We start from the raw sequence: 25671 nt of genomic DNA, 5'->3' as shown, positions 1-25671 counted from the left end.
TTGAAAGAGTTGCGTCTGTAATTAAACTTTGAACTCGGTAACCTCCAAAAGCTTGTTTCCTTGCGTCGCCTACTCCAAAGAGTCCCGGAGGGCGAAGGCAGCTTTCTCCAGATCCGAGACAGAGAGAGACGCTCGGGATTTTTAATTTCGTCCCGGCAAAACCGTGGTCCTTAAGACACGGGTGGGCGCGCGGGTTCCCACGAGCAGGTGCGCTTGGGCAAACTCAACTCGGGGGTTCCCGCGTCGCTTTGGGGGTTGCTCTTCGCAAAAGTCAACCGCCCCGAACTTTTCCTCGCGAACGCAGGACAAGCCCACCCGGGGAAACGCGTGTTTTTTTTTTCCGCCCACCCATCTCCAGCAGTTTTTTTTTTTTTTTGGGAAAAGTGCGCGGAGGTCGTGGGAACGTCGTTCTCCTCGCATTCTCCCTTCCCAAACAAAGCCGCAGGATTCGGCTTCGTGCACCTCGTAACCCCGATTGTGCCCCCCAATCCCGAACTAAAACCCATAGATTTCAATTGAGCTTGCTTAGCCTTCCATGGATTAAAAAAAGAAAAACCCCGGCGCGGTAGCTTTAAAAAAATCGACTTTTGCGTGTCGATTTGTCCAGAATTGCAAAACTCGGGGAGGAAAGGGGGGGGGGAAGGCAATGCAATCCCTCCTCCCAAATCGCCCCCACCACCACCACTCCCGATTTGGGGGGGGGCGAGACAGGGTCGACTTTTCTCTTTTTTTTTTTTGCTCGAAATTCTTCCCCCCCCCCAAATCTTTGAAAAACTGGAAGGAAACAACGGGCTGAATTTACCCGGGTTGGCCGAGCAAAGGCGCACCTGAGTGCCTTCCCTCGCAGCCGTTTTTTTTTTTTGCAAACCGGGGAGGGGAAAAGGAGAGAAGCCGCGTCGTGCCGCAGCAAACCCTGCAAGCCCCCTCCCCACCCGATGCACCTTCCACGCACTCGCGTGTCTTTTTTTTCTTTTTTTCTTTTTCCCCTTGCTATTTAAGACGTCCGCCCAGCCCCGTGGGCACGCGAGCCCAGCAAGGCAAGCGCTCTTCCACCCGGATCGCAGTGCAGAACCACAGCCAGCCAACCCCCCCCCTTTGCCCCCCCTCTCTCTCTCTCTCCTCTCGCTGCGGCAGCGCCCCCTCCCCTTTGCAAGGTCGCCCCCTCCCCGCTTTTTTGGGGGAGAGGGGGCAACATTGAGAAAGAGAGAGAAAGACAGACACAAAGAAGGGAGGGGAGCCAGCCAGCTCTCCCGTTCCTCCTTTCCCTGCGCGAGCTTGTATGTGTGTGTGTGTGCGCGCGTAGGTTTTTTATTATTATTATTATTATTTTATTATTATTATTATTTTTCCTTCTTTTTTTTTTCTTTCTTTCTTTCTTTCTATCCGCCCGCCTTGCTTTTTTTTTTTTTTTTTTTTTTTGCTCCCAGCTTCTCACTATCCAGGCGTTTTTTTGCTTTTTGTGTTTTTTTTTTTTTTTCTGCAAAGGGGGAAAAAAAAAAGGGAGGGGTGGAGGAAAGGAGGGAGGGTGGGTAGGTGGGTGGGGGCCCGGTTGGCGGGAAAAGGGAAGGCGGAGCAGCGGCCGAGGGCTTTATAAAGCAAGCGGCGGAGTCCTGCAGCTCAGAGGCGACACGGGGGGAGGGATCGGAGGTTGCACCGGAGGAAGGAGGCGCTGCCGCCAGCCGCCGCTGCTGCTGTTGCCTGCTGTAGCTATAGCCGAGGCATCATAAATAAATACGAGCGTAGGGGATCCATCGCGCGTGCACGAAGCCCCCGCTCCCCTCTTCCCCGCCCCTTGGCTTTCGTTCCCGAGCCGGCGCTTTTGGAAGGAAGGAAGGAAAAAAAAAAAAGGCTTTGACTCCAGCCTGGGAATTCGGAGCTGCCGCCGCCCGCACTGTGGACTTACAATATCCTCGGCTCCTTCTCCTCCTTTCTTAGCACCGGTTAAAGAGACGCCGAAGGAACAGACGGTGCAACTGCGCGCCTTTGCTTTTCCCTCCCCCACCCGCCCCTTGGCGGGGTGGTCTCTTCTTTTTTTTTTTAGCATTTTGCAAAGACTTTGGATTTTTCCTATTATCATCACTTAAATTATTTTTGCAACCGATCTTGGACTTTCCAGCGCGGTCTTGGGCCGGGATCTGAAAAGAACCGGTAAGTTTTGGAAGCGCCTAATAGCCAGGCCGGCGTTTCGGCAGCTTTGCTTGCCTGCTTTTTTGCTTTTGCTCGGTCGCTCCGATCTCCCGACTCCGTTGCGCACCGATCCCCGCCCGAGCGAAGGCAGAAGCGGGCAGGCAAAACTCTCCTCTAATGCCGCCTTCCCTTCGGAGGCTTCCCCCAGTCTCCAAAGGCGGCGGCGGCGGCGGGGGAAGGAGCCCCGAGCAGCCGGCTGTTGCTAAACCTTCCCGGGGCTCTGCTCGGAAGACTTTTCGCAACCCCGCTCCGGTGCCGGGCTTCTCCCCCCTGCATATGAACCCCTTTTGGGCTCGGGGGGGGGGGAACCTGCAGCCGGCGAAGGGGGTGGCGGTGGCGGATCGGTTGGAAAGGGGGAGAGCGGGCGTTGTGCGGAATCCTCTCTGCTTACTACGAGGTTGCGGGGTGATCGAGAGCCGAAGTGACTTGGAGAGGCGGGGACGGAGAAGAGAAGCGGGGAGGGGGGGGAGAGAGAAGGGAGGGAGGGTTCCCGAGCCCGGACCGCCACGGAAGTCCAGAGCGGGCCGGGCTCAGAGCGCGAACTACCGCTGGGGCGGCGGGAGCCGGGTAGTTAAATCCCGGACAGGCGCTGCTGGAAAGCTGCCCGCTTGGCTTTATGTGTGTGTGTGTTTTAAGGTGGAGCATAAAGCCGGAGTAGTGTTGAGTTGATTCTCGCTGGGTGGCGCCTACTCGGGGGGAAAAAAGGGGGTGTAGCGTAGCCGAAGCCACCCGGGTCAAACGAAACGAGCCGCGCTTGGACGGTTCGGTTCCCGCGCCTCGACGGATTCCGGGCTCGGCTCTTTTTGCGCTCGGATATCCAGCCCCCCGCGAGTTGGAGCTGCGCTCCCGACATCCTCGCCAGTCCCGTCGCCTAGGTTGCCTGTGCCGGAGCATCGCCCTTCTGGCTTAATAGTTATCCCGAATTGCCCCCAAATTCTCCCACGTTTGAAGAAGTGGGTTGAACGCACGTCCCGGAGTGTTTCATCCAAAGCGAGGTAGTAATTCCGGAGTAGTTGGCCACGCTTAAGTTTTTTATTTATTTATTTATTTTATTTTAGTTGTATATCACCCTTCTCCTGCGGGACTCAGGGCGGTGTACAGCCAAGATAAAACATTGCATATAAAAGATTTAAAAACAACCCCCGCATCTTGATTTGTGTGTGATTCTATTGGGAGCAGAGTAGAGTTGCCCAATTAACCATCTTCCCCTTTCCTTCCCCCCCCCCTTTTCAGGCACCCTCCATCATCATGCCCCTAACTGTCCCGAGCTTGAGCTATCCCAGCCGGGCGTACGATTACGACTACGACTCGATCCAGCCCTATTTCTACTACGAGGATGAAGAGGAGAACTTCTACCTATCGGGCCATCACCGGGGTTGTGAGCTGCAGCCTCCCGCCCCGTCCGAAGACATCTGGAAGAAATTTGAGCTGTTGCCCACACCCCCGCTCTCGCCCAGCCGACGGTCCAGCAGCTTCCCTTCCAATGCTGACCACCTGGAGATGGTGACGGAGCTGCTGGGCAGCGAAGTGGTCAATCAGAGCTTTATCTGCGATCCGGATGACGACGCCTTCGTCAAGTCCATCATCATCCAGGACTGCATGTGGAGCGGGGGCTCGGCGGCAGCCAAACTCCAGAAGGTGGTCTCGGAAAAACTTGCTTCCTACCAGGCGGCACGCCGGGACGGGGCGGGGACCCCGTTGTCCCTCCGCAGTGGGAACAGCAGCACGAGTGGCCTCCCGCTGTCTTCCTCACAGAGCTCTGCCTCTTCTCCCAGTAGCAGCTCCTACCTGCAAGACCTGGGAGCCTCTGCGGCCGAGTGTATTGACCCCTCCGTGGTCTTTCCTTACCCGTTGGGGGAGAAGACCCCCAAAGCTGTAGAAGCTGCTGCCTCGCCTGACCCATGCCCGGCTTCCTTGCTCGGCCAAGATACGCCCCCAACCACCAGCAGTGATTCAGGTGAGTGGTGGGTTTCTCTTTTAGGACCTCTTTCCCACACTTGGTGGTGTATGGAAGTGGGGGGTGACCACTCTAGAAAGTGGGATTTGGGTGAAGGAGCAGCAAGTCCCAGTGGTGCTTAGAACAGGCCCCCCGGGCATTTGCAAAACATGGACTTGTAGGTGAGGTTAAGAAAGTTGTCAAACTGGAAATACTACACTTAGTATTATGATACTGCATACTGGAGTAATTCATTAGTCCTGTTCCAGCAACTACCAAAATGCAAAGCGGTGTGTGCATTCTCATGGACGCACATAACAGCTTTCTCAAGCCCAAGATAAAAAGTCTATGGGCAAACCTTAACAGTGGCACACTTCTGAGCAAGGTTTTTAACTGGCCAACTAAGATATAGGGTGGACTTCTTTTCTTTTATTTTATTTTTAAACCAACCAAGGCCAAAACTGGCTTGAACCATTTCCACCTGGCTCCTATTTTCAGGTGACCTGGCTCCTTTCCTTTCACAGTCGCCTGAAGCAGCTTGGAGTGGCTTGTTGGGCAGTGAATCATCCCAACTTCATCCTCTTCCAGAGGGCATGAATGAAATGTTCCCATTGTACTGATAGGCTCACTGAGGCTGCGAAGGGCTGTTCCTGTGTCTTAAAAAGTTTCAGGGGAAAACTCACTTGGATTTAAATGGGTTCCGTTTTTGCTTGGTATTTCTCCTAATAGTGCCACCTCAAAAAAAAAAGAGGGGGGGGAGTTTCAGGCAGGGATTAGGAGCTGCCTTGCCTCCCCCCCCTTTTTTTTTTTAGGTGGGGGGGAGTTAAGTGTTTGAATACCTTTTCCTCTTTGAAGGGGGAGAAAGCTCAAACATTCGGCTTCCCTCTAGAAAGTTTTACTTGCGTAGCCACTGAGATAACGAAAACCTAATGGAATGTCCTGCCTTTCCTTACATCACATGTTGGCTCTGCTGAACACCGCGTCTGCTCTCTCTCTCCCCCCTGCCCCAAATACTTCAATTGCACAGCACCTCCCCTTCCAAGCATATGTGTGTACTCTTATTACGCTGCCACGTTAGCGACACACATGGGGCGGGCTTCCCAGGAATTGCATTTCCTAGAAAAACTGGCCGGAGGCAGATCAAAGCCAAGATGCTTTTTCAATTGGGGTCTAATGGGGTCACCGCAGATCTACGGAGCGGGAACTTTAAACCCACTGGCTGAGCTTTATAATCGGGCTTGTCCTTTGGTTGACATATAGGTGATGAGAAGAAAGAAAGAGAAAAAGGGGATGAGCCTTAAGAGAATCATTGGGGGGGGGGGGAAAGGCACCCTATTTTTTCAGGCTGCTTTGTGCATGCCTGAATAATAGGGTTGCGGAATTCCCAGGGTAGGTTAAATAGGAATTGCTCCTGGCCATTAAAACTTAAAAAAAACTGGGTGTGGTTCCAAGGATTTTTTTTTTTTCACTTTCTCACATTTCCACACTCTTTGTCTCTTCTGACATTGCAATAGTTGGGAGCCTGGGGGTGTGGGTGGACAACCCATAGGATAGCCTTAGGGCCAAATGTTGAACTTCAGCTCCTAAGCAGCCTGGAAGTCAGGGATCATGGGAATTGTAGTCTTGCCACCTTCAGAATGTGACCGGTTGTGTCTTCACCAGCAGTTGGGGGGGGGGGAAAGCTGGCGTAGGGTGGATAAGGATGGCCCCTGGAGACAGATGTCATCCCTGTTAAATAGCCTAGAAATTTGACTTCCTTGGCTGAGAAGCCGCACAGTTATGCAATTCTGCAATTTCAACATCCACGAGATGGCAAGGATTCAGTTCTTTGGAATTGTCATCTTGGTTGAAATGTGTGGAGTTGCGTCCTCAGTTGCATAATAAACTTTTTTTTTTAAGTTCTGCCCCTTTTGGAGAGAAGTCCATTTTCAGAAGCGTGTGTGTGTATGTTTGTCTACAGTTCCTGGCACCCGTTTCCAACTTGGCCAAAGAGACAGACAGATTAAGGGAGGCTAAATCCCAACGGTCCCATCTTTTCTAGGAGGAAAATAAAAAATTAACCTTCTCTCTATCTTGGTTTTTTTTTCTTTTTTCAGAAGAGGAAGAAGAAGAAGAAGAACAAGAGGAGGAAGAAGAAATTGATGTGGTTACTGTAGAAAAAAGGCAACCTTCAGCCAAGAAATCCGAGTCCTCTGGCCACAGTAAGCCCCCTCACAGCCCTCTCGTTCTCAAGCGTTGTCATGTCCCGATCCACCAACATAATTATGCCGCCCCTCCTTCCACACGCCACGAATACAGCTCCACCAAAAGGCTAAAGTTGGACAATGGTCGGGTTTTGAAACAGATCAGTAACAACCGCAAATGCTCGAGTCCGCGCACCTCAGACTCGGAAGAAAACGACAAAAGGCGAACGCACAACGTCCTGGAGCGACAGAGGCGGAATGAGCTAAAACTGAGTTTCTTTGCGCTGCGTGACCAGATCCCCGAAGTAGCGAATAACGAAAAAGCTCCTAAAGTTGTCATCCTTAAAAAGGCCACCGAATATGTCCTCTCCATCCAATCCGAAGAGCACAGACTCTTAGCGGAAAAGGAACATCTGAGGAAGCGACACGAACAACTCAAAAACAAACTTCAACAGTTGAGGAACTCTTGTATTTAAAAAAAAAACAAAAAAAAAACAATTTAAATGTTGCTATTAATTTTATTAACGCCTATAAACATTGGGAAGAGAAGTGGACCTAGAAGGGGTGAAATATCAACGTGACATAAATGCATTCAAAACTTTTAGCGCTTCTCATGGATAAAACAAGCCCACGTAAATCTCATAATGGACTCCATTTTGTAAAATCGCAGAACTCTCTGCGAATGCATGCCGAACAGCCATCCAGCATCTAAGAACTGGTGAAAATTTTGGGGTGCAAGTTTATCCTTGCAAAGGGGTGAGGGGGATGTATTGGCGGGGTGGGGGGGGATAATGAAGTTTTTTCCACTTTCTTTTTTGTATTTAAAGCCATTTTTTCTCTTAAAAGTGATTTTGGACAGGCTTAATTAACCGTTGTCAAAGTTCCTGTAAATATTTACACAGTCTAATGATATGTAAATATCTTTAATAAAAAAAAAATCTTTATAGAAAAGGTTAAAAACAAAAAAAAAGATCAGCAGATCATACTTAATGGTTGTGGCCACTGAATTTATAAATTGTCTTGAATTTTTTGGTGCCATAACATCTCTCACAGATCATTCTTATTTAAGTACCTTTTTTGTCATTTTTTTTAAAAAAAACTGATTTTATTTTGTGTTTATAGATAAATAAACTATTTCCCGTAAAATTGTAACTGGCTATATACGGTGTGTTTTCTTAAGTTTTTAAAAGTGATTTGAGTGTCTTGAAAGATCCTAAAACATAGGGCAGTATGGATATTTATGGGTTGTGTTATTAAATAATCAGAGAATTATTCTGAAAGAGGGTTGCTGTATACGCCCTCCTGATTTGATATCTCTGGTTGTGGGGGGGGGAGGGGCTCCCCCACTGTTCCCCACAAATACAAATATTGTGTACTTCAGGTTAATGCTTCCTGCCTCAGATTATGTGATTTGGAAGTTTGCAAAAGTACGAATCCTGCCTTGTACGTTTGAAAGTGATACCCTGTCCAAATCTCATCACATGGTGTGTCTTTAGTTTAGTTTAGTTTAGTTTAGTTTAGTTTAGTTTAATTGATTTGTATACCGCCCTACTCCCGAAGGACTCAGGGCGGTGAACAGCCACAAGATAAATACACATAAATATAAAATTTAAAAACAGAATAAAACCGAATTAAACAATTTGGCCAAAGACAGATTTAAAAACACCCCAATAAATTAAAAACAAATTAAAATTTGTGTTTTAAAAGGGAAAAAATTAGGCCAGGCCAGCCTGATGGAATAAAAAGGTTTTAAGAGCGGGGCAGAAGGTGCGTAGATCGGAGGGAGCTCATTCCAGATAGTAGGTGCCCCCACAGAGAAGACTCTCCCCCTGGGGGCCGCCAGTCGACATTGTTTGGCCGACAGCACCCGGAGGAGGAGCCCCTCTCTATGAGAGCGTACCGGCCGGTGGGAGGCTACTGGTGGCAGCAGGCGGTCTCGTAGATAACCAGGTCCTAAGCCATGGAGCGCTCTAAAGGTGGTAACCAAGACCTTGAAGCGCACACGGAAGACCACCGGGAGCCAGTGCAGCTCGCGCAGGAGAGGTGTTACATGGGAACGCCATGTCGCTCCCATAACCACCAAGTCTTTAAAGACTTGTCAGTCATCCAGGCAGAGTCTTCATCCACATATTGCAATGCATTTTGGGGAGGGAACGCCTGAGGTTGGTGTGGCAAGAGGTGGTACATTCCAATGAGACACTGCCTAACCGACTTGGTTTGATTGATGAAGCTGCTCGGATGAGCAGCGAAATGTCTTAACAAAAATATAGCCTACTTGCCATGATTCAATCTTTAGATACCTTTGCCTGACATGTCCCAAAGGTTGCCGCTTTTTCAAGAGGCAATTGGGTTTCCTTGTTTTTCATCCAAGAAGCTTCTTCAGCTCTGGCTGGATGGTGGGGAATGGAAGGATTTATACTCCTTGCAGACAGGTGGACATTTCCATTCTTCTAGAGGGTTGTTAAGGCCACCTGGAGGTTTATCTGTGTCCTCAGGGACATCTGAGTGGTGCAAATGGGTGTGGAGAAGCTTTTTGGATGAGAAGTGAAAAGTCTTCAAAGAAAAAATCAGAAAGTCCAGTTGCCTCTTGAAAAAGCACCTTTGGGACAACCATGACCTGGATGACTGAGAATCCCCATAGACACTTGCCTGCCACGATATCGCATGGTGATTAGCTAAATCAGGGTTAGAATAACCCTACAACGAGCTGCATATAAACCATGGCCTTGAACAATTCCAAAAACTGTCATAGTTCACAAATTTGGAATATAAGATTATTTATTTATTTATTATTGCGATTTATATGCCGCCTTTCTCCCTGGGGACTCAAGGCGGCTTACAAAATGACAAATTCCAATACAAATCACAATGAAATAAAATTAAAATCAGCAACCCTATTAAAACAGTTTAAAATTATGACAGTGTACCCCCCAAACGGATCAGTTGAGTTGACGGAAGAGCCACGTCTTCAGCTCACGACGGAAGGAAAGGAGGTCGGGGGCTGTCCTGAGCTTGGTGGGCAATCCATTCCAGAGGGTCGGGGCTCCCACAGAGAACGCTCTCCTCCTGGGGGCCGTCAGCCGACATTGTTTGGCTGGCGGCACCCTGAGGAGGCCGACTGTGAGAGCGCACAGGACGGTGGGAGAGCGGCTGGAGATGGTCCTGCAAGTACCCCGGGCCTAAGCCAAGATGTGATCGTTTTAGCTTTTCATACATTATTTCCATACTTAGGGCTGAAAGAAGTTTGTGGAATTCCACATTTCTCATTGCAGCTGTAAGGCAAGGAAAAGAAGTTTTTTTTTTTAAAAAAAAATGGAGGTTATGGGATAGCATTATATAATGTTAACACACCTAGTTATAACTAGCAACTTTCTAACAGCTGCAGGTATTCGTCAGCTTCTGGCTTGATGCCATCAAACAGCCAGTATGATAGATGGAGTGATGCAAGCCGTACCTGACGTAGGTGTATTGATGCTCCTGTTCTAAAGAGGCAGCCTTGCTAAGGTGTGACTGTCTCGTGTCAATTTCACTCACTTTCTTTTCCTTCCGCACCAACCCCTGATGACTTACGTTAGAACTGTATTTGCCACAGGGTGTTGTCTCCCAGGCAGCTCATACTGTCGTGCATTGGGCCATAAATCAGTTAGGAATCACGTGGACTAGGCCTATAGAAGACACTCAGTTGCAAAATGTGCTTTAGCTTAGCACATGGACTTGGACAGAGCCACTGATTGGATGTTTGCATTCTGGGTTGATGGGGCAAGCGTTTTGCTCCAATCCAGGCTAGCTATCTTAGGTCATTTATTTTTTTAATTTGATTTATATGCCACCCTTCTCCGGAGACTCAGGGCAGCTTACAATGCGTTAAGCAATAGCCTTCATACTTTTGTATATTTTATACAAAGTCAGCTTATTGCCCCCACAAACTGGGTCCTCAATTTACCTACCTTAGAAAGGATGGAAGGCTGAGTCAACCTTGAGCCTGGCGAGATTCGAACCTGCAGTAATTGCAGGCAGCTGGTCTTAATAACAGGGTGCTTTAGACCACTGTACTACCAAGGCTCTTTAAAGCATGGGCTGTCTCAGTTACAGTCCAAGTGACTTCCATGCTATCATCCTGATGCATTAGAACCAGTGGTGAAATCCAAATTTTTTTACTACCGGTTCTGTCGATGTGGTTTGGTGGGCGTGGCTTGGTGGGTGTGGAAGGGGTAGGATATTGCAAAATCCCCATTCCCTCCCCACTCCTGGGGGAAGGATATTGTAAAATCTCCATTCCCAGCCCACTCCAGGGGAAGGATATACAAAATCTCCACTCCCTCCCCACTCCAGGGAAAGATACTGCAAAATCCCCATTCCCTCCCCACTCTTGGGGGAAGGATATTGCAAAATCTCCATTCTCATCCCATTCTAGGGGTCAGCCAGAGGTGGTATTTGCCAATTCTCCGAAGTACTCAAAATTTCCACTACCGGTTCTCCAGAACCTGTCAGAACCTGCTGGATTTCAGCCCTGATTAGGACTTCACTCCCATCATTCTTAGCCAGTGCATCAGGAAATATTTAGAAGGCCACCAATTCCTCCACTCCTAATTACAATCAACTTGGTAGCTCGAAGTCTGTAGAGATTCTCAGTCATCCAGGTCATGGTTGTCCCAAAGGTGCTTTTTTCAGGAGGCAACTGGACTTTCTGGTTTTTTTTTTTTTCTTTTGAAGACGTTTTGCTTCTCATCCAAGAAGCTTGTTCAGCTCGGACAGGATAGTGGGGAATGGAAGGATTTATATTCCTTGCAGACAGCTGGTGATTCGCATCCTTTTGGGGGGTTGTTGAAGCATTTGGAGGTTTTTCTGTGTCCTCAGGGTCACCTGAGTGGTGATCCTGGTTCCTGTGGTCTTTTAGCTATATAATTTGGGATGAACACCCTTTGAATGGTGTGGGAATAAGGAATGGATTCCCAGAGGAAAAATTGCAGACTACAGGAACCAGGAGTTCTACTCAGGTGATCCTGAGGACACAGATAAACCTCCAAGTTCTTCAATGTCCCTCTAAAAGGGTGCAAATGACCAGCTGTCTGCAAGGAATATAAATCCTATTCTCTTATCCTGTCGGAGCTGAAGGAGCTTCTTGGATGAGAGGCGAAAATGTCTTCAAGGAAAAAATAAGAAAATCCAGTTGCCTCCTGAAAAAAGCACCTTTGGGAGTCTGAGGATCAAATTTATATGTGCAAGAATTATATATTTTTTCACTCTTTTTAAAGAGGGAGATGTAGATGTAATCGGTTTCTTCCCATCAGAAATAACAGAGTTTTGAGAAGCTGTCATAGCATCTTTACATTTTATGAGTAAAGGGGAGTTGATTACAGGGTATCCTTCCTGAGTATGCAGCTGGACAAAAAAATTGGAGTTAGGTTTACACAGAGCTCCCCAAACAAATTCTGTATTAATAATACTAAGAAATCTCTGAATCTTTCCCTTCACCCAAAAAAATGATTTCTGCAACCCCAGGTATCTAAAGGCAAACAAGAAACTCCATATAAACCAAACACATTTCAAACTGAGTAACAGTTGGCAAGGACAGATTAAACTGACTGAGATAATTTATCTGCCTAGTAAAACGGCTTAATTATTCCGGGGTATTGCAAAGGTGCTTACCTTTTGATTTGTTCTAAAGCACCGTATATTCCATTGGCGCAATGTAATAGCGCAGCTTTCAGAAGCATTTCTGCAATCTTTCAGAAAAGCTCTCCAAAGTACTTTTATGGATAAACTGTATCAGGGTGGGTTGTATTTTTGGAATGTACAGAAATTTTCTTCCCATTAAGGATGAGAGTTTCTTTTCCAGGGAGAATTAGTTGTGCCTATAGACATGTCTAAGGGATGCGGTGGCTCAGTGGCTAAGACACTCAGCTTGTCGATCGAAAGGTCGGCAGTTCAGCGGTTCAAATCCCTAGTGCCGTATATCGGGGTGAGCTCCCGTTACATATCCCAGCTTCTGCCAACCTAGCAGTTCGAAAGCACGTAAAAAATGCAAGTAGAAAAATAGGGACCACCTTTGGTGGGAAGGTAACAGCGTTCTGTGCGCCTTTGGCGTTTAGTCACATATATATTTGTGGATGTGACTTGGTGGGCGTGGTGTGGTTTGGTGGGCGTGGCTTAGTGGGTGTGGCAGGAGAAGGATATTGCAAAATCTCCATTCCCACCCACTCCAGGGGAAGGATACTGTAAAATCCCCATTCCCTCCCCACTCCTGGGGGAAGGATACTGCAAAATCCCCATTCCCTCCCCACTCCTGAGGGAAGGATATTGCAAAATCTCCATTCCCACCCCACCCTGGGGCCAGCCAGAGGTGGTATTTGCTGGTTCTCCAAACTGCTCAAAATTTCCGCTACCGGTTCTCCAGAACCTGTCAGAACCTGCTGGATTTCACCCCTGATGGAGATGTCTTCGGACAGCGCTGGTTCTTTGGCTTTGAAACAGAGACGAGCACCGCCCCCTAGAGTCGGGAACAACTAGCACATATGTGCGAAGGGAACTTTTACCTTTATAGACATGTCTGTCCTTTCCCCAACTCTAGATTACAGTTCTACTTCTTCTTTGGACTCTACCATTAAGGATAATTTTGTATGAGCTCATGTTCCCTGTTTTTTTTCAGGTTCATTGAACATGTCTCAATGGTGATTTCCCAGGAGAGGAATCCCTTAATAGCTGGTAGCCATCATAGCAATAAACTCAACTTGGTAATATACAGTAGTGGCCAAAATTGTGGAAACCTTTTGGGGAAAGTGTATTTTCTAAAACTAGCTAATAACACCACTTTTTTTTTTTAGTAGTACCATAAAATTATATATCAATGGAAAGATAATTTAATCAGGAATGTAATGCAATAACTTTTATGTGGGATTTGTTATTAGAATAGCAGTTACAGTATAAAGAAGAAAAGTGAAACACGTAGAAAAAAACAACATACGCAAAAATTATCACCATAGAAAAAACGAGATATACCAAAATTATCACCATGTCAGTTAATATTTAGTTGGGTAACCTTTAGCATGAATTACATCCTTACAACCTCTTCCCATGGAGTGAACCAAGCCTTTTAGTTCTGCAGCTGTTCTAATGTGAAACCAAGATTGAATGATGGCTTCTATTAACTGGGTTTTATTGCTGGGTCGCTTCTGACTAACAAGTTTCTTTAGTCGGCTCCATAGATTTTGAATTGGGTTAAGATCTGGGCTATTCCCAGGCCATTCCAGCAGTGGAATATGACTATCTTGAAACGCCAAAAAAAAAAGGTCTGTGCAGCTAGTAGCTGATTCCGACAGCGAGGAGGCTGGTGTGGTGCTGCGCCAGCAGCCTGTGCATCTGGCACTCAAGTCAGACAATGAGGAGGCTGGAGAAGATGTGGTGCCAGAAACGGGGATTCAGCCAGGGCCTTCAGAAACTCCAGAAGCTCCCATAAGTGAAGAGGAAGAAGAGGAGGAGCCTCTTTTTGATGAACAAGCGCGCAGGAGGAGGCTGGTATGTGTGCTGCGTTCTTTGGGGTCCATAGCTGGGGCAGAACAGTGGCGTTATTAGCCATCAAACCTCAAAAATACACTTTTCCCAAAAGGTTTCCACAATTTTGGCCACTACTGTAGAAAATAGAAGACAGCCGAGTTGAGTGGAATCACTGGACTTCTTCTGAAAAACCTGTGGCTTGCAAAAGGAGACAGGTTGAGATGGAAGACATTGGTCTATACAGAGACCAGAAATTGAATCAAAGCTTGTTGAAACTTAATTATCCTATCGATGACTTTGAACCATTGATTTGCCCCAAATTGTATAACTGTGAATGGAGAACAAATTTTTTTTATAATCTGTGTGTTTTATCTTTTTGGCTGTTCACCGTCCTGAGTCCTTCGGGAGTAGGGCGGTATATAAATCTAATAAAATAAATAAAAATAAAATAAAATAAGAAATTGGTTAATCTCCTGACTTTCTTACAATAGAATCTTAGACACGGAGCTTCGGAAATGAATGCAAGATGATAGGGAGGGATCCATGTTAGCTAGTCTAGAATATCATGACTGGAATATCATCGCCCTTGTTCCACACTAGATTTATTATGATTTGCCTACTGGTGTCCATCATTTCCAACTGGCTTGCAAGGGAGAGTCTTGAAATCAACCTCCCATTTTCCTCGGTGCAAATATGACTGTATTTTTTTTTTTGAATTTTTTTTTTATTTTTAAACAAAACATAAAACATAAATCCATCATCCATTACAATTGCAAACAGTGTGTCGGTCGGCTACAAGTCTTTTGTGCTTCATCCCCATATTCAAAGTTTACTAATTATCTAATTTCTCATATCGTCAAACAAATAGACATCCTCATTTTTCATTTATTTAACTATGACTTTATCGCTTCATAAAAATTATTTTTGAATATTATATTTATAACATTCATTTCATGTTTCATATTTCATTTCCATGTTTTATTATCTAGCCATTGATAAAATAAATCCCATATCTTATAATATTGTTTATCTTCCCAAATATGACTGTATTATCAGTGGTGGAATTTAATTTTTCTTTTACTACCAGTTCTGTGGGCATGGCGTGGTGGGCGTGATGTGGCTTGGTGGGCGTGGCAGGGGAAGGATACTGCAAAATCTCCATTCCCACCTCACTCTTGGGTCAGCCAGAGGTGGTACTTGCTGGTTCTCCGAACTGCTCAAAATTTCCGCTACTGATTCTCCAGAATCTGTCAGAACCTGCTGAATAGCAGCCCTGTGTATTATCCTTTTACCAGGAAACTGCAGATGAGAGAAGCAAAGAAAAATAAACCCCTACAACATTTGTAGTTTGACCTCTTTTGAGTGCAAAATTGCCTCATTGTATGGATATGTTTGCATTCGGCCTTCTAAAGGGAGAAACCGAGAGCACTTATTGATTTACAAAATTTGAGGGCTTCCCAAGGATTCAGCTTATTTGAAAGAGCTGAACCGCTCTCAAAAAAGAGGAATATGATGCGAAATAAAGCAGTCATGTCTACACTTTGGAGAGTCCTTTCTTGTTCGTTTTCTTTGATTCTTTCCTGATTCAGAGATACAAACAGAAAATTCAAGACTAGCTCTCCTCAATATGGTTTTGCTAGTATGGATTGTTGTGGCTGATGTCTATGGAGATTCTCAAGTCATTCAGGTCATGGTTGTCCCAAAGGTGCTTTTTCAAGAGGCCACTGGACTTCCTTGTTTGTTTGTTTTTCTTTGAAGATGTTTCGCTTCTCATCCAAGAAGCTTCTCAGAGCTTCTCCCAGCTGAAGAGGATGAGAAGCGAAACGTCTTCAAAGAAAAAACAGAAACTCCAGTTGCCTCTTGAAAAAAAAAAAAATGGCACCTTTGGGACAATTGTGGCTGATGGGTACTTTGGTTCCACATAGCTGAAGGACAACAGATTTTGCACTTCTGGGCACCATGTTTCAAGAAAGATTGAGAGAAAGTGGAATAACTTTAAAGAAGAATGAAACATGATTGGGGACTAGAAACGTGCGTGAGAGAATGAAGAAGCTATATTTAGACTTGAGAACTGAAAAATAAGGCATGGGATAACAGACTCAAATCCTTGAGAACTGTCACATTAAGAAGACGAAGATTCATTACCACCTTAACTTGCAATATACAGAACCATCATCCCAAAGATGCTTTTCCAAAAGGCAACTGAACTTTGGGATTTTTTCCCTTGAAAATGTTTCACTTCTCATTCAAGAAGCTTCTTCAGTTCTCTGAAGAAGAAGCTGAAGAAACTTCTTTGATGAGAAGTGAAATGTTTTCAAGGGGGGAAAAAAAAACCCCAAGGAAGTCCAGTTGCCTTTTGAAAAGCACCTTTGGGACCTGGATGATTGAGAATCTCCATCGATGATACAGAAAATGTTTTCAGTATACAGGAGAGCAGTGTGTACACTGATGTAAGGAAGAGAAATCCTAATAATCAAAACAATTTGGTCATCTGTTATTTGAAACAGCAACAGGTTCCTTTGCTGGGTGCTTTTAAGGAGCTGCTGGACAGTCATCCAGTAAGAATGCTTTCACTTCAAATCCTGGAAGCTGAACTTGATGACTTTATCCTTCCTGTTGATCTGCTAAGACCTTTAGTGACTCAACAGTCCAGGTTTCTGAAGGCTAACCCGGCTAATAGATTTCGTTCCTTCACCTCAGAGATTTTCACTTCATTGAACTGGAAGAGAGGAAAACTAAATCCAAAATCTAAAAATACCTTTTAGCTCACAGCTTCAAATGAATGTTGCTTTCATTATTATTATTATATACTTTATTCATTAAACATGAAACTCAGACAACTGAACATTTAAAAATGCATCACCAATACCATTGATTGGTGCTAATGGTTGATACAGGTTGCTGCCAGTGTCCTAGGTATCAACCAAGTACCTTCTTAAGATGTCCGATAGAATAGAATAGAATAGAATAGAATAGAATAGAATAGAATAGAATGGAATGGAATGGAATGGAATGGAATGGAATGGAATGGAATGGAATGGAATGGAATGGAATTTTTTATTGGCCAAGTGTGATTGGACACACAAGGAATTTGTCTTGGTGCATATGCTCTCAGTGTACATAAAAGAAAAGATATGTTCATCAAGAATCATAAAGTACAACACTTAATGATAGTCGTAGGGTACAAATGATACAAGCAACAAAATTACAGTCATACAGTCATAAGTGGAAGGAGATGGGTGGTGGGAATGATGAGAAGATTAATTGTAGTGCAGAAGTGAGAAAATTAATAGTATGTTCTGAGTAGCGCAGTTTTTTTGCAGTTCCGCTGGTGTTATTGCAGGAAACTGCAGTTTCTTGATGTGTTTTATAAAATTCTTGGACATGGTACCACGTGCCCCAATGACAATGGGTATCACTGTTACATGTTTCATCCATAATCGTGTAGTTTTGATGGCCAGGTCGTGATATTTCGTGATTTTTTCCAGTTCTTTTTCTTTGACTCTGGCATCTCCTGGTACCACGATATCAATAAATTGTACATTTTGGTTTTTGACAATTGTGATATCTGACGTGTTGTGTTCCAGGTGACGATCCATCTATATTTGAAAGTCCCACAAGATCTTCACCTTCTCATTTTCGATAACCTTTTCCACTTTATGTTCCCATGGGAATACAGGTAAATGGTATTTTTTACATAATGACCAGTGGATTAATTTAGCAACTCAGTCATGTCTAGCTTTGTAATCAGTTTGTGCAATTTTGCTGCATTCACATATTAAATGTGAAACAGTTTCGACTTTGTCATTGCAAAGTCAGCAGTTTGGATTATCAGTGGATTTTTGTATCTTCGCTTTCAATTATTATTATTATCTCTTTTATTCATTAAACATGAAACTCAGTCAACTGATAATTTAAAAATGTGTCACCAATACCATTGACTGGTGCTAATGGTTGATAAGGGTTGCTGCCAGCATCCTAGGTATCAACCAAGTATCTTCTTAAAATATATGATGTTCCGAGTAGCACAGTTTTTTGCAGTTCCGCTGGTGTTATTGCAGGAAGTTGCAATTTCTTGATGTGTTTTGTAAAATTCTCGGACATGGTACCAAGTGCCCCGATGACAATGAGTATCACTGTTACATGTTCATTTTATTTTTATTTTTATTTTATTATTATTATTGCATTTTTGCTGTCATGTTTAAAGATATCAACTTCAAAGGGTTTCATTTCATTCCAAGTGATGGGAAATTGTTTTTCCAATTTATTCTGCAAGATCATGCAAGAACCTTGTACACCGTGTCCAGTTTGAGATTCCACATTTTAAGAAGAATTTAAAGAAAATCAAACAGGTGTAGTGAAGGGCAGTTAGAAACTAGGTCCTACCAGGAGAGGTGATAAGATCTGAGATGTTTACACAAATTCTGAGAAGAGAAGATTGGAAGGAGAATCCTGGTGATTCCAGACCAGTCTTTCTCAAGATTGTCAACTTTAAGATTTGTGCGTTTCAACTGGGTGGACATTCAACTCCCAGAATTCTGTGAGTCAAAGTCCATCAATCTTAAAGTTGCCAAGGTTGAGAAACACTGATCTCAAGTGAAGGACACAAAATCTGGGGTTGAATTTACAAGGACCCCAGTTAGTAGGGCACATTGCTTTAATTCTGATTCTTGCACTGAGCAAAGGAATGTCCCAAAGATGCTTCCCCCCCCCCCCAAAGGCAACTGAACTTTCTTGGCGTTTTCTTTTTTGAAAACATTCTGCTTCTCATCCATCTTCAGTTTTAATTCAGCTCTTTCCTCAGAGTGGACACAACACAGGAGAACAAACCCATCAGGACAATTCATTCAGCAGCCCATCTGCATCTGAAAAGCAAGGGTCACTCTTTTGAAGACAGCAAAGTTCACATGCTGGACAGAGAGGTCAAGTGGTTTGAAAGAAGGGTCAAAGAGGCCATCTATATTAAATTTGAACGGCCCTTCCTTAACAGAGGGGGAGAGATAGCACACCATTTTTCTCCTGTTTACAATGCAGTCCTTTCATCAATTTCAAGAAGATTCCACACCCTTTTAGGTGACTCTGAGAATACAGATAAACCCTCAAGTGGCCTCAATGACTCTCAAGAAAGCTAAAGACCAACCCTGAGAGTGCTAAGGACCAGATGACTGCAGGGGTGGGCTTCAAAAAATTTAGCAAGGGGTTCTCTGCCTGGTTGCCTGGTGGGTATGGCCATGGTGGGCATGACCTAGTTGGCCTCCTGCAACATGATGGAGGGGGAAGTTTTTGCCTGCCCTGGGCTCCAGCGGCTTTCCTCGAGCCTCCGGGAGAGCGAAAACGGCCTCCTCAGGCTCTGGAAATCCTCTGGAGGCCAGAAATGAGCCCATTTCCGGCCTTCCCGAACTTCCAGTAGGCCTGTTTTTTGCCCTCCCCGAGCCTCCGCGCGTGCCCTGCACTTACCTGCATCCAAAACGGGCCATCTGGGGACTCGTGGGAGGGGCAGAGTGGGTTGGGCGGGGCCAGTCAGGAATGGGATTTGGGGGTTCTCTGAACTGCACAGAATCTTAGCTAGAGGTTCTCCTGAACCCCTGAGAACCCCCAGCAGCCCACCCCTGGATGACTGCAAAGAATATAAATCCTTCCATTCCCCGCCAGTCAGTTAGAACTGAAGAAGCTTCTTGGATGAGAAGAGAAACATCTTTGAAGAAAACATGAAGATAGTCCAGTTGTCTTTTGGAATATATATATGTAGGTCTTTGGTTATTCGGGTTTTCTCCCGTGTAAAATTGGAGGTGTCTTGGCAACGTTTCAACAAAGTCTCATTCGTCATCTTCAGGCTGGTGTTTTCGGCTTCGTGCTTCTAGGAGCACGAAGGATTACTCCTAGAAGTACGAAGCCGAAAACATCAGCCTGAAGATGACGAATGAGACTTCGTCGAAACGTTGCCAAGACACCTCCAATTTTACGCGGGAGAAAACCCGAATAACCAAAGACCTACATACAAACACCCGCAAAAACCTCAGAATATATACATACATACATACATACATACATACATACATACATACATACATAGGATAACCATGACCTTGAGCCAGGGATGGTATGTTGTGGACTGATAGTATCCTTCTCATTCTGAATTTCACTGTTTTTATTGTTGAGCATCTGTAATGTTCTTTTAATAACATACTCTGGGCTTTGGGAAAGGGGGAATGAAAAGCCGTATAAAAATAAAACACCATCCATGATTGATTTATATTATATAGTACTATTTTATTCTACAATAATAGCAACACTACTGTATATTTGGTGAAAATTGCATTGGCTTGAAGACGGAGAACCCAGAAAGGTCCATTGAAAGAAACTCTTTAAATCTGGCATTTTGTCATTGTTCAGATGAGAAAAGTGATGTCACTCGATGATCATTAGAGGAATTTTGGCTCCAGACTAAATCCCCAGCCCTTCCTTTCTACTGAAAATAGAAAGTCAATTTTTGCCCTGTTGCTAACAATTCAAATGGCATTAATCACTTGGGGTGACTGGCATACTGTAAGCGATGTACTCACGATAAGAAAATATTACAGGGAGAAAAGATAACGAATGGAGGTATTTAAAGGAAACAGTGTCAAACAGTTGATAAAATATAAATGTAGCATTGTCATAAACATTTTAGGCACATTTCATAATTCTTCCCGTGTGTGTGTGTGTGTGTGTGTGTGTGTGTGTGTGTGTGCGCGCCTTTGAGTCAGTGTTGATTCCTGGTGACTGCTTGGAGAGGAGGAGGAGGAGGAGGAGATCCAGCTCCTTGTTTTGAAATGGAGATACACTTTCTGCAAAGAAGATCATGTGCTTTGCTTTTGAGCTTTGGTCCAATATCTCTATTTGCAGATAGGCTTTAATTTACTAGATCCCCTTCTCTAGATAGTTGGACAGTCATTTGCCTGGAATTATTTGAGAATTCCTGCCCTGGGCAGGAGTTAATCTATATGTTGTCCAAGGGATTCATCATAACTCTGAACAGTAATTAACCAACCAGTTGTAATTGAGGGCTACCTGATCAATATAGAAAAGTAAAATGTTCAAATGCTTGTTGGCATTGTATGGTAGTTATATTCACATGTACACACATATGGGGAGACAGAGACAAAGACAGAGAGGGGGGGGGAGGGAGGTTTCTTACCTGCAGTTTTACCTTTGGCAGAACGTTTTTAGGCAGGGGTCTCCAACCTTGGCAACTTTAAGTCTGACGGACTTCAACTCCCAGAATTCCCAAGCAAAGCAAAGCAAAGCTGGCTGGAGAATTCTGGGAGTTGAAGTCCGCCAGGCTTAAAGTTGCCAAGGTTGGAGACCCCTGTTTTAAGGAGTTAAAAACGAAGTAATTTAGAGGCAAGGTGAGCAACAGGAGCTGCGATTCAGAATAAGGATGAAGGGGCCTGTTGGACAAATGGAAGTGGATCCTGCAGTAGTAGGTATCCCTTTTTTCATGAATACAGCACTAACATAATCCGGTGAATGATATTGTGAAGTGTTAAGCTTGCTGGTCCTGAAATGAGAGTCATGCTAAAACGTTATCACTTATTTAGAACATCCCTTCTCCTCTTTCTCCCTCTCCTCCTCCTCTTTGTCTTTCCATTTCTACTTCCACTTCTTCTTCTTCTCCTTCCCCCTCTTCCTCTTCCTCCTCTCTTTCCACTTCCAATTTCTCTTCTCTTTCTTCTCCTCTTTTCCTCCCCACTTCCAATCCCCTTTCTCCTTCACTTTCCCTTTCTCCTCCTTCTCCTGCTCCTTCCTTCCTTCCCTCCCTCTCATTCTCAGTCGTCCTGATACGTAGAATTTTTTGCTCGACCTCACGGTCTCCAAGGAATCCAGCTATGCCTTGGAGGCACACATGCTTCCCTCCTGCAAAATTAAACGAAAGCAAACCACTGGCCTTCTTTTTAATTTCCTCCTTGACGACTCTTTCATTTTAACTGAATTACATCTGGTGTTAATGTGTGCAGGCATCTAATCACACAGCAGAAGGCCGCAGTCACAGCCTGTCATCAAGTCCAGGTTGAGGCTTCCTTCAACAACTCTCCAGTGTGGGAGAGGGCTGCAGAAAACAAACACACCCCGGTTTTATTTGGGATAAATGTTTGCTCAACAAAGGCTTTTTAATGTTAGGCGTCTATGTTGTCCTTGTAAACCACAATTAAAGGGAATGACTCAGAAGTTAAGTTCATACAAGGAACAAACCCAATCTTTTACTGCTCCTGGGGAAATGAAGGGAGCTTAATTCAATAGCCAGGATGAAAAAAACACACACTATCTTGTTATTCCAGGAACTTTGGCTGTTTTTCGACTATTTTAGTTCATTCCTGGACTCCGGTCACAATGTTTGGGTTCTGCTTTTTAGCTTTGTTTTGTTTTTCCCTTGTTTTGTTTCCCCTTCTTTCTTAAAGTTGCAGGAATTCAGATGACCAAAACCCCACAGTTTTTAGTTGTTGTTAGTTGTGAAGTCGTGTCTGACCCATCGTGACCCCATGGACAACGTTCCTCCAGGCCTTCCTGTTCTCTATCATCTATCTCTATCATTTAAATTTGTGGGGTTTTAAATTGAGCCAAATTTATTTAATTATTTTAAATTTTTAATCGATGTTTTGTCTTGTGTTTTTAAATAGGCTGTACACTGCCCTGAGTCCTTCGGGAAAAGGGCCGTATAGAAATAAAATTATTATTATTATTATTATTATTATTATTATTATTATTATTATTATCATCATCATCATCATCATCATCATCATCATCATCATCATCATCCTCTGGAGCCCATTTAAGCTCATGCCGACTGCTTCGGTGACTCCATCCATCCACCACGTTCTCTGTCGCCCCCTTCTTCTTTTGCCCTCAATCTTTCCCAGCATTAGGCTCTTCTCCAGTGAGTCCTTCCTTCTCATTAGGTGGCCAAAGTATTTGAGTTTCATCTTCAGGATCTGGCCTTCTAAAGAGCAGCCAGGGTTGATCTCCTCTAGGATTGACCAGTTTGATCGCCCTTCAGTCCAAGGGACTCGCAGGAGTCTTCTCCAGCACCAGAGTTCAAAGGCCTCAATTCTTTGACGCTCAGCCTTTCTTATGGTCCAACTTTCCCAGCCATACGTTGCAACTGGGAAAGCCATAGCCTTGACTATACGCACTTTTGTTGGCAGGGTGATATCTCTACTTTTTAGCATGCTGTCTAGATTTGCCATAGCTTTCCTCCCCAGGAGCAAGCGTCTTTTAATTTCTTGGCTGCAGTCCCCCATGGCTGCGGTGATCTTGGAGCCCAGGAAAATAAAATCTGTCACTGCCTTTTCTAGTACTCTACCCCAAATCAATATTTGGGGTGGAATACGGTGGAAAAAGACAATAGAATGGGAATCGAGAGAAAAGTGGGAGGCTCAGACCCTCTAGCAGTAGACATGACCTAAACAAGAAGAACTTGGCTAAGATATTTTTATGGCAAAGGTGAAGGACAAGGGGGGGGGCAGGAATCCACTCCTGATGCCGCCTGCTAAATAAAGCTGGATTTATGATGAGTCATGTCTGCTTTGCAGCGTTTGATACTTTGCAAAGCCTAGCTGAAGGCTCTGGGTGGAATTAAAAAGGAACAGTATAAAAGTGACAGTTGTTACTTCTCTTCCAACATCAAGTTACCTAGGGAAATTGAATCACTGGGACTCAGATGTGTCTTCACTGCCAAAGCGGTAGAAAGTGACATTCCCAAGTTTAGAATAGAATAGAATGGAATGGAATGGAATGGAATGGAATGGAATTGGAACTGGAACTGGAACTGGAACTGGAACTGGAACTGGAACTGGAACTGGAACTGGAATGGAATGGAATGGAATGGAATGGAATAATAGAAGAGAAGAGAAGAGAAGAGAAGAGAAGAGAAGAGAAGAGAAGAGAAGAGGGGAGGGGAGGGGAGGGGAGGGGAGGGGAAGGGAAGGGAAGGGAAGGGAAGAGAAGAGAAGAGAAGAGAAGAGAAGAGAAGAGAAGAGAAGAGAAGAGAAGAGAAGAGAAGAGAAGAGAATAACATAGTTGGAAGGGACCTTAGAGGTCTTCTAGTCCAACCCCCTGCTTAGGCAGGAAACCCAACACCACTTCAGACAAATGAAGGTTATCCAACAGCTTCTTAAAAACGTCCAGTGTTGGAGCATTCTCAGCTTCTGGAGGCAAGTTGTTCCAACAATTAATCAGTGGAACAACTTGCCTCCAGAAATTGTGAATGCTCCAACACTGGAAGTTTTTGAACTAAGACTGAAGACAGCTAAATTCCAATTCCCACCTGGAATTGGAATTCCTTTATTGGCCAAGTGTGATTACCATAGATACACAAGGGATTTGTCTCTGGCGCATAAGTTCTCAGTGTACCTACAAACAGCGAAGTGATAAGTCGTAGATCATAAATTGCACCATCATAAATCATAAGATACTGATAGGAGAACGTAGTAGGAAAGATGAGATGAGAAAGATAAGATGAACAGGATAATAGCAATACAGCCCTACTACATGGGTGATGAAATAGGTAAGTTTGATGAAGAGAAGGACTTGGGGTGATATGATAGCAGTGTTCCAATACCTCAGGGGCTCCCACAAAGAAGAGGATGTCAAGCTATTCTCCAAAGCCCTTGAGGGCAGAACAAGAAGCAATGAGTGGAAACGAATCAAGGAGAGAAGCAACTTAGAGCTAAGGAGGAATTTCCTGACAGTTAGAACAATTAACCAGTGGAACAACTGGCCTCCAGAAGTTGTGAATGCTGCAACACTGGAAGTTTTTAAAAAAGAGATTGGACAACCATTTGTCTGAAATGGTATAGGGTTTCCTGCCTAAGCAGGGGGTTGGACTAGAAGACCTCCAAGGTCCCTTCCAACTCTGTTATTCTAAATATCTTTAGGCATGGATTCCCATCAGCCTGTCTCAGTGTTTTTCAAATGCGTCAACTTTAACATGGGTGGACTTTAACTCTCAAAATTCTGGGAGTTGAAGTTCACACATCTTAAAAGTTGACTTGTTTGAGAAACACTGGTCTACTATTCTACTTGAGTGGGAAGGTTTTGCAGGGAAACAAAAAGAGGGAAATAACCATCTGTGGAACACTGAATTCCAAGCCACAAATGGAAAAATAAATACACGCGATTGAAACGTTCCTGTTCAGTCACCTCCGTTTGCTCTTGGCATTAAGCTTTTCCTATCATAAATGGCAATCCGGCACTGGAGGGTGATTTGTCTCCTTGCAAGGAGAAAAAAATTAATTCCATTTAACACAGAAGCACTTAACAACTGCAAAAAAAAAAAAAAAAAGTTGCAAAATTGAATGCAGCTTACTTAACAACCACCTTGCTTAACAATGGAAATTATGGCCATAAATCGAGGACTACTTTTTATTTTGGTGGCTGGATTTATACCTACATAAAGCACTAGGCTGCAGAAATCGACCCATTCAGGGATGGGCTTTAAAAATTTTAGCAAGGACTTCTCTGCCCAGTTGCTTGGTGGGCGTGGCCATGGTGGGTGTGGTCTAGCCGGCCTCCCCAGGCTCCAGAGGCCCTCTGGAGGCCGGAAACAGGCCCGTTTCCTGCCTCCCTGAGCCTCTGCGCGTGCCCTGCACTTACCTGCATCCAAAACAGGCCGCATGGGGACTCCTAGGAGGGGTGGAGCAGGGTGGGCGGAGCCAGCCAGGAGTGGGATTTGGGGGTTCTCTGAACTGCACAGAATCTTAGCTAGAGGTTCTGAACCTCTGCGAACCCCACAGCAGCCTACCCCGGACCCATTGTTATTTCCCAGGATTCTGCATGGATTTTAGGGAGATTCTGATTAGATATTTTCTCTGTGCCATTGTCTTCTTGATCAAA

General features: G+C 44.6%; 1 protein-coding gene across 1 annotated transcript; it reads left to right on the top strand.

Annotated features, from left to right (window-relative positions):
• Positions 1 to 1633: 1633 nt before the first annotated feature.
• On the top strand, positions 1634 to 7057 carry MYC (MYC proto-oncogene, bHLH transcription factor). The gene is made up of 3 exons (XM_070942021.1): positions 1634 to 2148; positions 3421 to 4144; positions 6220 to 7057. The coding sequence occupies exons 2-3, from the start codon at positions 3436 to 3438 to the stop codon at positions 6780 to 6782; spliced, it is 1272 nt and encodes a 423-aa protein (XP_070798122.1). The 5' UTR covers positions 1634 to 2148; positions 3421 to 3435; the 3' UTR covers positions 6783 to 7057.
• The last annotated feature ends 18614 nt before the right edge of the window (positions 7058 to 25671 follow it).

The sequence above is a fragment of the Pituophis catenifer genome, unplaced genomic scaffold, assembly GCF_029215685.1.
Source record: "Pituophis catenifer annectens isolate HBS135680 unplaced genomic scaffold, rPitCat1.0.hap2 SCAF_3, whole genome shotgun sequence".
NCBI classification, from domain to species: domain Eukaryota; kingdom Metazoa; phylum Chordata; class Lepidosauria; order Squamata; family Colubridae; genus Pituophis; species Pituophis catenifer.
Note: the sequence above shows the minus strand (reverse complement) of the source record. Positions and strands in the feature narration are given on the sequence as shown.